General features: G+C 35.9%; 1 protein-coding gene across 1 annotated transcript; it reads left to right on the top strand.

Annotated features, from left to right (window-relative positions):
* Positions 1-5,011: 5,011 nt before the first annotated feature.
* LOC140063600 (large ribosomal subunit protein eL27-like) lies at positions 5,012-14,402 on the top strand. Its single transcript, XM_072110011.1, has 4 exons — positions 5,012-5,136; positions 8,509-8,761; positions 9,548-9,658; positions 14,291-14,402. Exons 2-4 carry the CDS (start codon positions 8,511-8,513, stop codon positions 14,337-14,339), a joined length of 411 nt encoding a protein of 136 aa, XP_071966112.1. The 5' UTR covers positions 5,012-5,136; positions 8,509-8,510; the 3' UTR covers positions 14,340-14,402.
* Positions 14,403-14,836: the final 434 nt, after the last annotated feature.

Genomic DNA, 14,836 nt, shown 5'->3' with positions numbered 1-14,836 from the left:
TTTGAGCCCTGCTCTGGAGCTGGGCCGGGCCGCTAAACTTTCCGTTGTATATGGGTAAAAAAAAAATAAAAATAAAAAGAGAGGCGGCTGGATAATCAGGAGCGGGCGGTGACGCTTAACAAGTATGTTTTTTTATTTGGCCTTATTGTAATAATATAATTTGTTAAATCTACAACGGCGTCCTTTATTTAGGTTTTTTCTTACCTAGGCTCGGCCGTGCCCAGCCTCAACAAGTTCTTTCTAACTTGTTATTCATGAGTTTCGCACCCGCAACAACATCGAGTGCATGACCGTGTATGTAACACAATGTACGTGTGTGGGCTAGCCTCGCTCGATCATTTCGAGAGGGCGCACGTTTTCACGGACAATCGTATGCGATTAGTATGTATGAAATTGAACTGGACTGTGTAAGACTGTACTTTCAGTTTCAGACACCTAAAGACCCTTCTCATAGACTACAACATCATTTGCCAAAAGCGCATAAATTTAAGTGGTAGGCATAGTATCCTTGATTGACGATATCTAGACAAAGTTTCCTGGCGCATCAGCTTTCGAAACATGTTGATAAAGTTCATCCCTTTCATTCCAAATAAAATACATACCATAGATTTCGGCAAACAAAACTGAAGAGCCACAGCTGCAAGCGACTACAGTCTGTCCCTCTCAATCACTTTTAGTCGATGCCAAGGCTTGTACGTTTTCTTTTTATTTTCAGAGGCATTTTAAAAAATAATAATTATTGTGATTTTCAGTAGTATAGAAAGTGTACTAGGGACCTTATATGTTAAGTAAGAATGCAGTTAAACCGTCGATCGCTCTCCTAGACACGCATATTGCAACAATCAAACTTTAATCATGCTGATGTATCCATGGCTACTATCAAATCTGTAGAGTGATGAAGCAGGTAGTAGGAATGATAGGAATTAAACTTGATTTTTGTCAAGAATAGTGAGCTTTATTACTTTTTAAAATCAACATTTTTACGTTTTTAGTGACATCATCAATGTCATTTATTAACCCATTCATAAAAAATTGACAATTCGTAAACTGAACGTTCGTAAAATACAAGTTTTACTGTAAATGATTTTACGTTCCCTGGATTTTACGTACACATAAAATGATTGATGACAATATGATCATTTTCAGTAATTTATTAGTGTGTATTTTGTTACATTGAGGATGCAATTTAACAACAAACTACAAAGCCATGACTATGAGACAAGCCACACATGTGCATTCCCCTACAGCAGTGACTGTTTTTATTATTCTAATTGATAGAAAATACAATTAAAAAATACACAGCTGGGCCTCACATCTAGCTACTGTAGGCCTAGAACCCCATGTTTTATGTACGCCTTTCGTACGTAAAATGAAGGTTTTACTGCATATATCTCTAGTGCTTTCCATACAAATTATTAGAGTGTCAATTTCCAGCCAACTAGGTACCATTTAAACATGAATTTACTTCGCCACATCAATTACGGCTTAAATTCGCTGTCTATCGGTCCACAACTCTTTGTGGTATCCACTCTAATATCCAATCCAATGCAAGTTAATTGAAAATTTCAACTGTCAATTTTTAAAGAATTGTATACCCACCTTTAACAATGGCACTGGCTGCCTTTTCATAAACTTCTTGTTGGGTGACGTTTGGTTTAAAAACATGATCGTATACATAGTTTTTTCCCTGTGTAAGAATAAGTACATTAAACAGATACATAGGCTAGTCATCAATAATATAAATGATTAATACAAAAATAATACTGCATAGGTAAACAAGTCCTTTCATTTCTCCCAGATTTGTCTACAGATCATCTTAATTTATTTTTTTTGGCGAATTGATCAATTCATGATAATAGAAATATCACACCAACATTTTAAAATGATGCCTCACACTTTTGTGAAACTTTTTTAAATGGTAAATGATGCCTCGAATAAATCTTTTACTTGCCTTGCATGTCTTGCATTAGTGTTGGCATGATATTAGGGTTTACAAGGCTCAGCCTACCTAGAAACCAACCTTTAAATAAACCGCAAGTGTGTAGTGACGGAAGTTAGGATTTGCCGGTACCGTATCTTTAGCCACGGCGTTATAAATAACAAATAAAAAACGCCGTGGTTAGGATTCCGGCACCGGAACTCAACTGCCCAACGTTAGGGAATCCGACACGCTATTGCGCATGCGCAGAGCGAGGTAATCGGCGACTCTATACTATCAATAACAGCGATGGATCGTTTCATGAGCTGCGCCACAACACACGGCGAACTAGCCTAGATGCCTACTGATGGGATCCACTAATCTAGGCTAGGGCTACCAGTTAGACGTGACCAGTGGGCCTATAGTATTTATTTTGTAATTAAAAAGTGGTTGCTTCATTCATAAAATCATATATAAACTTCATATCATTATGAATTATATAATTACATGACTAGTTTTATGATTTTTCATAACGCATTATACTGTACACAAAGAACTTAAGTTCTTTGCTGTACATAAACAACATGCAATCACAAGTTGATTTGTTGACACGGCAGCCACCGCGTGGATGTGAAAAAACTGTTCGGGAAGTCAGGGTCGCAACGCTAAAAACAGCATTACGATTCTTAAATCTTAGATAGATACTGATACTTATTAATATCATTATAAATATTATAATATATAATTAGTCGTATTTTAATTATTAATTCATGTATGGCATAGTAGGCCATGAAGTTTCATCCATCGCTCTCTCGCTCGCGCAACGACTATCTAGGCTACAGTAAATCCCTATAACACTCCGACTCTCCGTGGTGTGGCACTATTTAGCGCAAGCTATAATTCACTTCCCAGAGCTCTGGGCATGCGCAATAGCGTGTCGGATTCCCTAACGGTGGGCAGTTGAGTTCCGGTGCCGGAATCCTAACCACGGCGAATAAAAAACAGCTCTTAGTCTTGGTCTTAATTATAATTAACAAGGCCTTGGCCCTGTTATGCCTAGGCAACCACGAACGAGTTTCCGTTTGTGTAGCCTAGTTTCAGTAGGCAGTAGGCCTAGGTACTTACCCCTAAAATTAGCTCACCATCTTTGGGAAATTTAGCAATAAATTTTGAACCAGACTTTAATTCTGAATCATTCATTGGTCGTACTCGACACACAACCTTTATGCTACATTCTGCCGGATCTGCCATTTTGTAAGCGTTCAAAACCAACTGTATATTCGGATTCTGCTACTTGTTAGTACTCTTTTTTACTCAACAGAAATGTTTAAATAATCATTATATACTAGCCTAGAGCTTATATAGCCTAGGCCTACTTCATTCAAATGACCTCCGTCGATGTATATTTTGTGTTGATACACTGCGGTCCGGTTTTTTCACAGAAAAAAATAGGTGTGTTTTGGATGTTACCGATGTCAATAAAATAGCTTGAAAATCGCTATATAATATATTTCGACAAATTTTACGGCATAGATACAATCCTTATATCTTTATGTTTTCTATAGGAAAACTTCTGAACAAACAATTCACAAATTTCGGATAATCCATACGAAATTCACGCCCATTCTATAACATAAGTCTGTTCTTTTACCCAAATCATTCGCCGCATTAATTACAAGAATTGTGGGAAAGTATGACATCATTAATGTATGAAGAGGAAAACGAATGCTTAATTGTAAAAAAATGTAAAAACATTAATAAAATTTAGATAATTAAATACTATGATATATATTTAATTTGTTAATTGCTTTAAAAAAGATTGATAAGCTATAAAAAACAGACAACATTTGTATTAAAAACAATTATAATTTTATATCCTTTCGTCGAGGTATATTCAGAACGCCATTCTGACGACTGGACTGGCAGAACGCTCGTTTAGTTCTCTACGGAGCGCTATTTATGCCTTTATTATTAACTTCTGAAATAGAAATAGTACTACAACAGGAACTGCTCAACCAGTGGAGCACAGTGATATAAAATCAGTGATTTGTAATAGCCGAAGGCTGGATGGTAATCTATAGTGTTATCGCAGTTCAAGAAGTGATTCTCCATGGAGAGGGAACCAACAAGATGGCGGCTGCAATCCACCAATCAGATATGCCCTACGTTGTGCGTTGAGCCTATCTGCGTAAGAACGATACGCAACGCAGCGCGTTAAGCGTATAAACGCGAACGCATTAATTTTATATGATCCTTATACAAAAAATGCTAGATTACCAAGAAATTATTCATTCCATTGCGATTAACAATATATTTGATTTTATAAAAACTTCACTGTGCTTTGGCAAGAATATGTGTTGTAATTTATGTGGTCTTAATGTATTATACAGTATTAGATTATTATTTTTTATATTAAATAATGTTTTTAAACACATTTACGGTCGCCATCTTGTTGGTTCCCTCTCGACTCTCTCCTGTTTGGCTGTTTAGGAATCACTTTTCACAGAGCCATATATAGAGAGAGTTACGACTTTGCGTTCACGGATTTTAGAAAGTCACGTGGTGTGCAGGCCGGCCATGTTTGTGTCCAACTATGCCTATGTAGCGTATGGAGTCGAGTCATTTGCTTAAAAAATGTATAACATTCACAAGGCTTTAAATATCGAATTTAATATCAAAATAATCAATTTGTTTAAGGTTTTTGTTAAGATAATAACAAAATCATAAAGTTACTGCGAACATGGTTTTAAACAACAAAATGTAAAAACAATGCATTACGCTGTACAAACTAAACGCGCACGCGTAGAGCGTGCATGGAGCGCACAACCAGAGCCGTTCCGAAATTGCTATTTTTGTTGTTTTAAATCATGTTCGCAGTAACTTTATAATTTTTTTATTATTTTAACAAAAACCTTTAATCAAATTGATTGTTTTGATAAATTCGATAATTAAAGCCTTTTGAACGTTATACATTTTCAAAACAAGACTCAACTCCATACGCTACATAGGAATAGTTGGACACAAAAACACGGCTTCTAATCCATTCAATGCCATTACTCTCTCTATATTGTTCCTCTGACTTTTCAGTCTGGAGTACGCCCTCTCCTAGCCTTCGGCTGCTTTATTACTGGAAAAAAATTAAAGCCGCCGAAGCATTTCTCTTCCCATCATACCTTTAAACTTCCTTTTTTCAGGCTGCTGTTGGTTGGAGCTGTTAGGTAGGAAAATACGACAAAAAAAATCCTGTATTATCCACATGATCCGCAATTGTAGAGAATTAAATAATAATAATAGTTAACGTAACAATAATTTAGTTAATTGAACGTAATAATTTTAATTGTATGTATTTTATTAATAAAACTGCAAATATGTAGTACATCGGAGCTCTAGTCTAGCCTATTTAGGCCTAGCTAGTAGAGTACAGTTACCGGGCCAGATAAATACCTAGCCTTGATTTACGCTATATAGCTTTTCCATTTAAAGTTTCGCCCAATAGGTCCAGGTCTATTATTTTTAAATAACTCCTATAGAATTGAGTTATAAATGCATATGTTATTGAACATGAATATATAGTAGGCCCTACTTCTGCTGCATCATTTGCCATTTTCGTGTGATGTACGGGGTTCCAGGACGATTCGGCCCACTTTTGGTGGGATGATTCGGCCCACTGTTGGACGATTCGGCCCACTTTAGGCCGAAACATCCCACTTTGTTGGCCGAAACGTCTCACTTTAGACCAAATTCATATACATTTTTTTTGGTATTTATCAAGTTTTTAAAGGTGTTTAACAATCCGTATTTTATTGATATTGACAATGTTGATATTTTATATATAATAAATTACTAAAAATACGTAATTTTATATTCAATTTATTACTTCGAAAACCTTGTTTATTTCGTGCACTCGCCAAGCGGCCAACAGAGGGCGTAACTTGTTTACATTGTTCGCGTGACTAAAAAATGATCATTTTCGACAATGTTTTCAAAATATTTGCTTTATTTCATCTTTATTCCTATAGTAGTACTACCCTATCGTCTCTCTGAAATTAAAGTTTGGGGAAAATAGCTTATTTTATGCTTAAAAAATGCATATCAAAGCCGATAAAATTTAAGTGTGCAAATCGTCCCAGGGCCGAATTGTCTCAGGGCTGAATCGTCCCGTTACCATGTACAGTTTACCCAACCCAACCCACTAGGCCTAGACCCAAGCCCACCTTGTAGCAACTATCCTAGCCAACTGATTTAAGCTGTTTTTTTGGTCATATGTACCGTATATTTCGGTGTATAAGTCGCACCTGTGTATAAGACGCACCCCTAACTGAGAGTAAAATATCGGTATTTTTTATATCGTCGATGTATAAGACGCACCTTATATTTCATCAAAACAATGTTTTTTTAAATTGTAATCAATATTAGGCCAAATAAAAAAAAATACTTGTTAAGCGTCACACCCTCATAAATTTTCAGGGGCGGGGGGACGGTTTTTTTTTTTTTTTTTTTACTTTTTATGGAGGTATAATTTTGCGCGATGGACGTTTTGGCCCACTTTTTTTTAGGACGAAACGTCAAACTTTTAAAATGCGAAACAGAACAAAATTGACTATGTATGAAATATTATTGCCGATGACAAAATTGAGTTTTGTATTGTTTATATCCAGACGTAATTAAAACATTAAATTTAATTGCCACCGAGCGAAATTGTAGGCCCTAGGCTAATCCGTCCAAGCTGCCACCCCCGCCTCACTCATCGGCGGCCATGGTCCGCCGTCTCTCGCTCGACTCATCTATCCAGGAAATTCCCTATCGCGAGAAGCATGATGTTGGTCTCAATAATACTAAATTATAGTGGGCTGATTTTGAAAACAGCTTACGGCATTTCTTAAGTGAATTTTTATTCAACGTATTCATTCTTCTTTGTGTAAATCAGTATTTAAAGTTGTGATGCGAAAAGTGTGTGTAATTATTCCACAGGTAAACCAGGCATAAGAAAACGCATCGCCGGGCCCATCGCCCAACAGGACCCTCGTGGTGTGCCGATCTCGAGCGCGAGATCATCGTAAACAAAATTGGTAGAGTCCATTATGTATGGGGTGTTTCCTATTTACGAACCTATAAAAAACGCGTTTCGACCACTGTGTAGGCAAAATATTTATTTCAGTAATCCCTAAATTGATAATCGTGTATTCTATCACGTGACTGATGATGTAATCCTCAGCGACGTACTAAATGCACGTGATTTAATGTGTTGGGGAAAAAGCTTGCTGTTTACCACACATGATTCGCGGTGCTATTCGCGTTTCCTTGACGTAAATCGGCGGCGTGTAAATGAAACAATTGTTTTCACCAAATTGCCGTTGTCGACATAGAGCGATCGGTGGCTAGCTAGCGTGGCTAAGCTAAGAAGTACGTATTTTTCAAAAATTACACCAGCCTAGCAAACATTTGCTAGTTTTGAAATTTTCAACTAGCAATTATAAAGAATCTACTAGCAAAATGCTAGTTTGCTAGCGTGAATTTTGAGCCCTGCTCTGGAGCTGGGCCGGGCCGCTAAACTTTCCGTTGTATATGGGTAAAAAAAAAATAAAAATAAAAAGAGAGGCGGCTGGATAATCAGGAGCGGGCGGTGACGCTTAACAAGTATGTTTTTTTATTTGGCCTTATTGTAATAATATAATTTGTTAAATCTACAACGGCGTCCTTTATTTAGGTTTTTTCTTACCTAGGCTCGGCCGTGCCCAGCCTCAACAAGTTCTTTCTAACTTGTTATTCATGAGTTTCGCACCCGCAACAACATCGAGTGCATGACCGTGTATGTAACACAATGTACGTGTGTGGGCTAGCCTCGCTCGATCATTTCGAGAGGGCGCACGTTTTCACGGACAATCGTATGCGATTAGTATCTATGTATCCGAGAAGTGTGTACGCTAGGTCCATGCTATAATCACCTGGATAATATACTAGTCGAATGCCGTACACCATGTGGCCGCCCAAGAAGGGCTTGCGCTAGGGGTACGGCGATTGTGCGTATTATAACTATAAATAAATACTATTCCAATCGTACGTAAACGTTTACAAATGAAATTTATCGGAGCGCCTAAAACTGCTCCATAATGAACAAATCTTTTCATCATATTTAGTATAACATCATGCTAAAATGCCTTGAAAACTAGGCAGAAGCAGGTTGCCGTTACGTTAGTATACTGTAGCTAGGCCTAGCCTACTCAGGCCTAGCAAACGAGGTGACGATAGGCCAATATGTACAATCTGTGTGATGAGGCATTTATGTTCGGTGTATAATACGCACCCTTAATTTAGAGGTCAAATTTGCGGGTCAAAAGTGCGACTTATACACCGAAATATACGGTATATTAAACCTGAATACCATAAATAATCTTTCAACAAAAACTGTGCAGGTAATGCATGAATGATGATGCTCATTACATGATAGATAGGGAAAAAAACCAATCAATGCTATTAGGCAAAAAGCAAAACCTACACTAGTTTAGTGGTATGTTTGACTGACATTGTACCTATTGATGCTTTCTTAAATTTTAACTTTGTTTACTCACTTGGTATATGTTCTTTTTCAGCCATGGGCAAATTTATGAAACCTGGGCGAGTGGTTCTAGTACTTGGCGGTCGATTTGCAGGTCGCAAAGCTGTAATTGTCAAGAATCATGATGATGGCTCATCAGACAGAATGTATGGTCATGCCCTAGTGGCAGGAATTGATCGTTATCCTCGAAAAGTGACGAAAAGAATGAGTAAAAAAAAAACTAAGCAACGATCCAAAATTAAAACATTTGTCAAGGTTTATAACTATAACCATCTCATGCCGACCAGGTAAATTTTCATTTAAATAATCATTAGACTAAATAAATAAACAGGTAAAAGCAGTTAAATGTTGCACAAACTACTAATAAATATATATACTCATGAATAGAGATTCTGAAAACAAACTTTCTATGAAAATCATTTTGGGCCAGCAGTTTTTGATATTTTATTTGCACACTTGGACCCTTTTCTCATATTTTTAAAAGGTATTTTGTTGATTTTTATGTCTTGTGTTGATTTTACGACTTGCGGCTCTACAGTACCCAATTTATTGTTTCACATCCGTTTGCACACACTGGCGCGCACACCATAGAGTTCTGCGGTGCTGACGTCACGACGGTAGGCGACAATGCGTGCTCGGGCATTCAACCTGCCCGAGTGACTCTCAGGTCACCAATGGTTTAATGATCTATTCTTCAACTTTAGTTTAAGTTTTAAAAAAAATCAAGCTAAGATACATAATTTGATAGAAATACAGATCTATACAGTTTACCAACATAGTAGCGTTGAATGGATTTTTTGTTGGCTAGCAACCATGCAGCGTCCTCTATCGATGCGACGTCACACCGCTGAACTCTATATACAAAGTGCAAATGTTGATACCCGGTGTCTGACGTCGAGAGTGTTGCTAGGCGATGTGAAAATTTTGGGTACTCGCTTCTTGAAACGTCGCAAACTAAACATAAACATTATATAATAAGTTGCGATGATAAGTGTTACATTCCAACTTCTTGGAGTCTATAACTGCAGTTATGTGTAGAATATAATTCCCAAACCAATATTACTTTGATTTAGATACTCAGTAGATGTTTCTGTTAACAAGAATGTTGTGAACAAAGATGCTTTTAAAGATCCAGGTCTAAAAAAGAAGGCCAGGAGAGAAGTCAAATCCAAATTTGTTGAAAGGTTAGATTTTGGATTTATTATAATTAAAGTACCTGTATATCAAAAAATATTTAAAACGGAGATGTACTTTAAAAAAATATTGGGATGGGGAAAAGACCCACTAACAAATTTGTTATAGTAGGTATCCCAATGAAGCGGATTTTCGTTACCGCGATTTTAACACGTTCGTGAAATTTCAAAAAGTGACGTGTCTTTGAAGTTAAAAATATACTATTTCTTATATACACATGTGAATAAAAATTATATGTCTGGAAAGATCTTGTTTAAGGGATTATTTTCATATATTTTTAATCTATGTTTATTAAATATTTTAATAGAAAACGCAAGTTAAAAATGAGGTACAAAAGCCGGCGAGCCGAAATCCGCGCGCTAAAAATAACTTTGGAAAACACCTACCCATTTTCAAAACACGATCGCACGAGGTCCATAATAGGTGGTGGAGTAATTTTTGTAGCATGTTATCAGGCTTTAAATACTCTTTATTTTGATATGTAAATCGGTTATTATTATTATGTACATCCGCCTCAAATGTCAATTTTAACGATAAAAATTTAATTTTTTAGTCTTTCTCATTATCAAAATCTGGCTAATTTAGTATTGAATTGAAGCTAATTTATATTTCTGTTTGATAAACCACATCGTTTTATTTGACTTTGCGTGGACCTCGTGCGAAGAGGCCAACAAGACCAACCACTGAAAAAAATAATCCCTACCATAAATATCAGTGTTTACCATTTTCCTTACGGGGGGATTCAGTTCTCCGCTTATTACTAAATTACCGTCGCCCAGACAATGTGCATGGTATGCATGTATTAGCGCGTTAATTAATGATTGGATAACCCCTGCAGTGGACTGTTCCATTTTCTGAACTAGTCTTCGCCGCACACGAGGCATGTCGAAAAATGTCGCCTCATGGAATATTTGCTTCGAAACGTCAATTTTACCGATTTATTAAATTATTTAATAAGTGGAATATTTATAAATCTACTATATAAAGCAAGTACGTTAGGAATAAATGTACCGAAGAAATTTAAGAAGCTTTGATTTGGCTATGCAGCGGCCGTAAGCCATTCTATGTAGGCGGCCGAAACGCGCTTTGGCCTGTGTTGCCGTTGTATGTCTACGCTGTTTCTAGGCCTAAATTTTATTCCGTATATTTCAATTCAAAGTACAACTTTCGGTTAGAATAATCGAAGAGAAATAAAATTAAACATGTTACAATTATACCATTGAGGTAATTACTTTGTTAAATACAAAATTTCTTCCCGATATTTCTTAGGCAGAATTTAGCGTCAGGCTTTTATTTAGACCTTCTAGGGGCCTATATAACTTAACTTGTAGTAGGCGCGGCTGAGTCTACGTTCGGCCCGGCGCTCCAAATGAAATCGTAACACATAATAAGCACGGGCTTAATTCTTATTTTTGGCGGTTCGAAAATCAATTAAAATAATATATGATTATAAATATAACTTTAAATACTAGAATTATAAAAAAAATGTATACTTACGAAAAATAATATTTAATGAAAAGAAAAAATACCCACACAGTTTTTTAACGCAATATTTTTTTTTTTTCACATTTTAACATTTTTTAACAATATTTTATGTTGTATTTCAGAATTACCTACCTGTCAATATAAATAACCTTACTAAAATACATATTACATTTTATGCAATGCAAAAAAAAAAGAAGTTAATTCACACATTGGTTCAAAAGTTATGAATCATTTAAAGACCGGAACTTTTTGGACATTTTTGAGACATTGGGAAAATCACGCGTAAAAAGCCCTCGGACGAATTTTGGAGGGCAATATCTAAAAAAAAAAATGTCGAGGACACCCAAAAAAAAATATTCTTGTACAACTCTGTTGTATCTATGGGTTTGGAAAAAATAAGAACTTTAAAATTATTAGTATAAAAGTTATAACCCTTCAAAAATGGGTTCAAATATAATTAGAAAAAGTGCCATTTTTCAAGCAAAAATCACTGTTTTTTGGGCACTTTAACGGACCATAACTTTTGAATGGATAATCCGATTTCAATCATTTAAATTGCAAAAGTTTATGTTCAGTAAGTTCCTTCTGATTAACTGAAAGAAAAAGTACCATCATTAATTTGAATTTTTACATTGGGATACCTAGTTATAGGCAGTCTATTTTCAGTTAAGTCGAAGCACAAGTTTAATTTTTTCTTAAAATGGACCTGAAATGGACTTTCGATTTTCAAGAAATTCACACATGTTATTTAAATGTATCAAATTAACACAAACCCATACAAATAAAAACAAAATGTATAGTATTTTGAGTAAAAACAAAATTTTAAGATACCATGGTAAATTAGCGAAAATTACTCACGCCATTGCAATATTCTATTTTAACGGCCGTCGGAAGCCTCTATATTCACGACGTCACATATACATACGATGATATCGAGAGTGTGTATGCCGCCCGATAGTCAGTGAATGATCGACGGCCTGGAAAGATACCCGAAGCGTTGACATGACACTAATACTAATTTAGTCAATATCTAATTTTGTTGAAATATAGGTCCCTAAAATGTACTTCGTTTGTTCTAAAACCCGAATTTAGAAGGCCTACCTCCCAAACCTTTACTAGGCCTAGGCTAGGCCCCCAATCCAGCGCGCGGAGTCGATCCACCACCCACATCATGCGGCGAGGCTCCGTTTCATGTGCATCCAAGGACCAAAGCAATATCAACAACTTGCTGCGCTCATTGTCAAGCCACAGTAAAATATGAATAAAATTCGTTTTCGAACTGCCTGATTCGTGACAAATAAATTATCATCTCATATTGCTAATTTAATTCTGCTAAACTAAAAACTAAAGAAACTAACCCATTTTAGCAGTATAAATTACGAACGATATACAAAATACACGAACGGAAAATATGGATACGCATCATTGCGCACGGAGCTGTATCCCGGACAACGTTGCCAGGCCAACTTCGGTATTGCCAGAAAAAAACCGTTGATTTTAAGATTTTATGAATAACCGTTTATACGGTAATAATTTTATCTAAAAAAATTCTAAATACGTTTCTGCAAATGCACAAGCATTTTTTAGAAAATACTCCATAGATTTCAAGAGTTATAGCCAAAAAACTGCAAATTGTCCATTGGAGGGATAGGAATATATTCGCAAAGTGACGTCACCCGCGAATTTTTTTGATTTTCAAATGGGGCTTTCCCCAAAAGGGCCAATTTATATTTTGTAACAATATACATTCTAGCAACACCTAATAGCCCCCAAAACATCATTCTAAAATGAAAAAAATCGAAAATCCATTTCAGATCCATTTTAAGAAGGGAATGCTCCCATAAATAATGGACTCTACCAATTTATGTTGACGATGATCTCATGCATGAAGGAACCTCTCTACAGCACACCGCAAGGTCTGGGGCTGATGGTAATTTTTGTCGTGGAATAATAAATTTGGCAAAAAAATATATATTTTTATTGTCCCCTTTGCCCGAAGCATGTGGTCAAATCAGTTGCGTGATAACAGAATATGCAATTTAGCGGTGTAACGAATTAACTGTTTTGAATAAACAGTGGTTGAGGGTACATGTTTAATATTTTCTTAAAATACTTAGTGGAATCAATAATGGAATCTAGCAAGCGCTGTGAATCAGTCATGTGATTACAGGAACACGCGATTGCCAATGTGTAGAGATGTAGATGAATAAGCATTAAAAAAAGAGGTAGATGCATAGTGCTTAATATGCAGGGTTCTCGCCATGGTGGTTGGCCCTGTCCGCTAATTAAGATTGCCGCTGCCTTAAAATCCTGGCCTAGCTAGGCTAGTAGACGACAAAAATTGTACGGCATTTATAACCAAAGGTACGTTGCGCATCTTAGAAACTAACCGGATGTAATTTATGTATTAAGTTCAGAAATAACCAAAACAGGGTTGAGTTCAAACCATAACAGCCAATACGGTTAGCTGGCCGCCGCAAACGAAGAGTGCGATAAACACAAGATTAATTCTCGCATGTAGTTCATTGAGCCTGTACACTTCTAGAACTCTCTGGGCGTAACGTTTTGTCAAATTGCAGTGCGAAACACTGGTGATATGAAAATGTTTTCTTTGCCAAACATCTACTTTTTCCGATATGCACTTTCGCGTTTATAAAATTAAAAAAAAATCCTATTAGATTCGAACCACAACCTCACGATCGGTAATCCACACACACTGCGTCACGGTACTGTAACTAATTATATCCCAGAAACTAGCCTTAACCTACAAAAAAACAGAGCTAGCATTCAAATTGAATTGCTCACTTTTGCGATATTAGCGAAAATATTCCATGATGGTTATTCCACATTCAGGATTAATAGAATTTCATGGATAAAAATCGGGTACAATACCTAAAACCTAAAAACGCTGATAGTGCGAGTTATTTTGTGATGAATGTAAAACGTGTCAAATTGGTTTATAAACACGACAAATCATTAATGCAAATATATGGTATATATACGTATAGTTAAATTAGGCTAACCAGTACATTGAATGGCTACAATATTTCTCATCTCCTAGCCTAGCTAGGCCAGGATTTTACCTAGTATTGATATTTTAATAATTTTCTAAACATTAGTGTTTTTGTCTCTTGCAGGTACAAGACTGGCAAGAACAAATGGTTTTTCCAGAAGCTGCGATTCTAAGTGCCCTCTGTAAAATAATGTTCTTGTGTCATTAAAAAAGAAAAAACAATAGGAAAATAATAACATAGTTTGCTTTATTTGTGAATTTCAGAATCTGTACAAAAAGCTGAATACCAGTTTTGAGAAATAAGATAAACCAATTTAATTTAAAAACCATTCCCTACAATGTTTTGACATTTTGAAAAAATAATAAACATTACATCTGGTCATTCCTTGTCTCAAATTTACATTTTATGGTCAATTATGATAAAAAGAACAATCCACTACCACACCATATAGTATTTATTTTTACATAAATTGCAGTTTGTGACCTTAAATTAAATAGAAAAACTAGGAAAGTGTCTTTAAAGACACCTTCCCTACAATTTGTGACATTAAAAAAAAATAATACATATACAGTATTACTTTAAAAACATTAAACCAGGTCATTCCTTGTCTTTATGGTAATTTATGATAAAAAGTGAGAAACAATGCACTACCTAAGTAGCTCGCGGCGA

The sequence above is a fragment of the Antedon mediterranea genome, chromosome 1 (genome assembly GCF_964355755.1).
Source record: "Antedon mediterranea chromosome 1, ecAntMedi1.1, whole genome shotgun sequence".
Lineage (NCBI taxonomy): Eukaryota > Metazoa > Echinodermata > Crinoidea > Comatulida > Antedonidae > Antedon > Antedon mediterranea.
The sequence above is the reverse complement of the archived record's forward strand: the minus strand, read 5'-3'. Positions and strand labels throughout refer to the sequence as shown.

Excerpts from the sequence above, each read along its gene's own strand:
- LOC140063600 (XM_072110011.1), top strand. The coding sequence starts at position 8,511 with ATGGGCAAATTTATGAAACCTGGGCGAGTGGTTCTAGTACTTGGCGGT. Across the intron at positions 8,762-9,547 it reads AACCATCTCATGCCGACCAG|ATACTCAGTAGATGTTTCTG; the intron begins GTAAATTTTCAT and ends ACTTTGATTTAG. Across the intron at positions 9,659-14,290 it reads AAATCCAAATTTGTTGAAAG|GTACAAGACTGGCAAGAACA; the intron begins GTTAGATTTTGG and ends TGTCTCTTGCAG.